Source organism: Octopus sinensis, linkage group LG30, assembly GCF_006345805.1.
Source record: "Octopus sinensis linkage group LG30, ASM634580v1, whole genome shotgun sequence".
NCBI classification, from domain to species: Eukaryota; Metazoa; Mollusca; class Cephalopoda; order Octopoda; family Octopodidae; genus Octopus; species Octopus sinensis.
In genome coordinates this window covers 3,633,354-3,635,100 of record NC_043026.1, presented here as the reverse complement: position 1 = coordinate 3,635,100, position 1,747 = coordinate 3,633,354, and the positions used below count along the sequence as shown (strand labels likewise).

General features: G+C 40.4%; 1 protein-coding gene across 1 annotated transcript in view; it reads left to right on the top strand.

The window, feature by feature from the left end:
• The window catches only part of LOC115226674 (carboxypeptidase A2-like), a 28,668-nt gene extending 27,662 nt beyond the window's left edge, over positions 1 to 1,006 (top strand). The window contains exon 11 of the mRNA XM_029797689.2: positions 595 to 1,006. Coding sequence (XP_029653549.1) covers positions 595 to 776 — 182 coding nt within the window. The 3' untranslated portion in view covers positions 777 to 1,006. The remainder of the gene's footprint in view (positions 1 to 594) is intronic.
• Positions 1,007 to 1,747: the final 741 nt, after the last annotated feature.

Sequence of the window (1,747 nt, the reverse complement as noted above, 5' to 3'; positions counted from 1 at the left end):
CTGGAGTCGATATAATCGACTTAATCCGTTTGTCTGTCTTTGTTTGTCCTCTCTGTGTTCAGCCCCTTGTGGGTAGTAAATAAATAGGTATTTCGTCTGTGGTTACGTTCTGAGTTCAAATTCCGCTGAGGTCGACTTTGCCTTTTATCCTTTCGGGGTCGATTAAATAAGTACCAGTTACGCACTGGGGTCGATGTAATCGACTTAATCCGTTTGTCTGTCCTTGTTTGTCCTCTCTGTGTTCAGCCCCTCGTGGGTAGTAAAGAAATTGGTATTTCGTCTGCTGTTACGTTCTGAGTTCAAATTCCACCGAGGTCGACTTTTCTTTTCATCCTTTCGGGGTCGATCAAATAAATACAAGTTACGCACTGGGGTCGATGTAATCGACTTAATCCGTTTGTCTGTCCTTGTTTGTCCCCTCTATGTTTAGCCCCTTGTGGGCAATAAAGAAATAAGGAGATCGGGCTACTAGGCGCGGATGAGAGCCAGTCAAATACTAGACCAGGCTAAACCATACTGCCCCTGAGCTTCTCCCTCATTACTTCTTCTTCATTCTTTTTCATTATCCTTCTTGTTTTTTTTTTCTTTAACCAGATGTAGCTGGTGGTGGAGTATACGACTGGGTGAAGCTGAAGCACCAAGCGAAATACAGCTATGCTATGGAGCTCCGCCCCAAACACAACACCCGCAATGGATTCATCTTGAGTCCACTCAATATTAAACCAAGTTCCGTAGAGTTGTTTGCTGCCTTGAAAACTTTTGCTAACGGCTTCTAAAACAGTCTTCATGTCTTTGAGTTGTGAATGATGGAAATGGAGAGATGAGGCAGACACAGAGAAGTTATGTGGGAGACTGATGTATAATAAGATATGTATGTATGTATGTATGTATGTATGTATGTATGTATGTATGTATGTATGTATGTATGTATGTATGTATGATTAAACCATGGGAGTGAAGGACTCCTTAGCCTTTGTTAGGGCATCCTTCTAGGAGAAGGTAACTCAGGTAAACTCCGACATAAAACCTGCGGCTCAGTGGTTACCGATGATGTTGACTTGTCCTTCTTTTCGGATTATGGCTGCTGTTGCTTAGTGAGTGGGATTGACTCAGTGCACAGCCTTTCCTCACTTTAAAAAAATCTTCTTGCACAGGCATTGCACGATAACAACACTGATTAAGCTTCGTGCAATGGCCATACTCGATAACGAGGGGGCAGCCACCATGTATGTATGTATGTATGTAATTGAAATAAATTCTGTTTCACACAACTTGTTTTTGCGTTTTCTTGGTCTTTGTATTTAGAAATGGTAAATTAAGGGATACGGCTTCATTCTTATACAAGATCCAGAACAAGGATGAGATAGAATAAAAGAAACAAATACACAAAAAAAAAAAGAATAGTAATATATATGCAAATACTAATCGGACACAGAATGTATGTCATTAGCTAGCTAGAAGAGATGTCTTCCTGGGGCTATAAACACCAGCGACACTGTCTCGTATAGGACGTCACACTTAGTTGGCAATTATATGTTACGATTCAAAATTGCTACTGCTTACATCACGCTAAGAGATTTGATATAGCCTATATATATATATATATATAGTTAATCCAAACAAGAAAACACAAAAAAAACACAGCAACGCGAGGACGTGGAACAAATAAAGTATTATTGGACGCTCAGGAAAGAAGGGAATGTTTCGAGCGGAGTTCTTCGTCGGAAACATAGGAGAAGGAAAGACC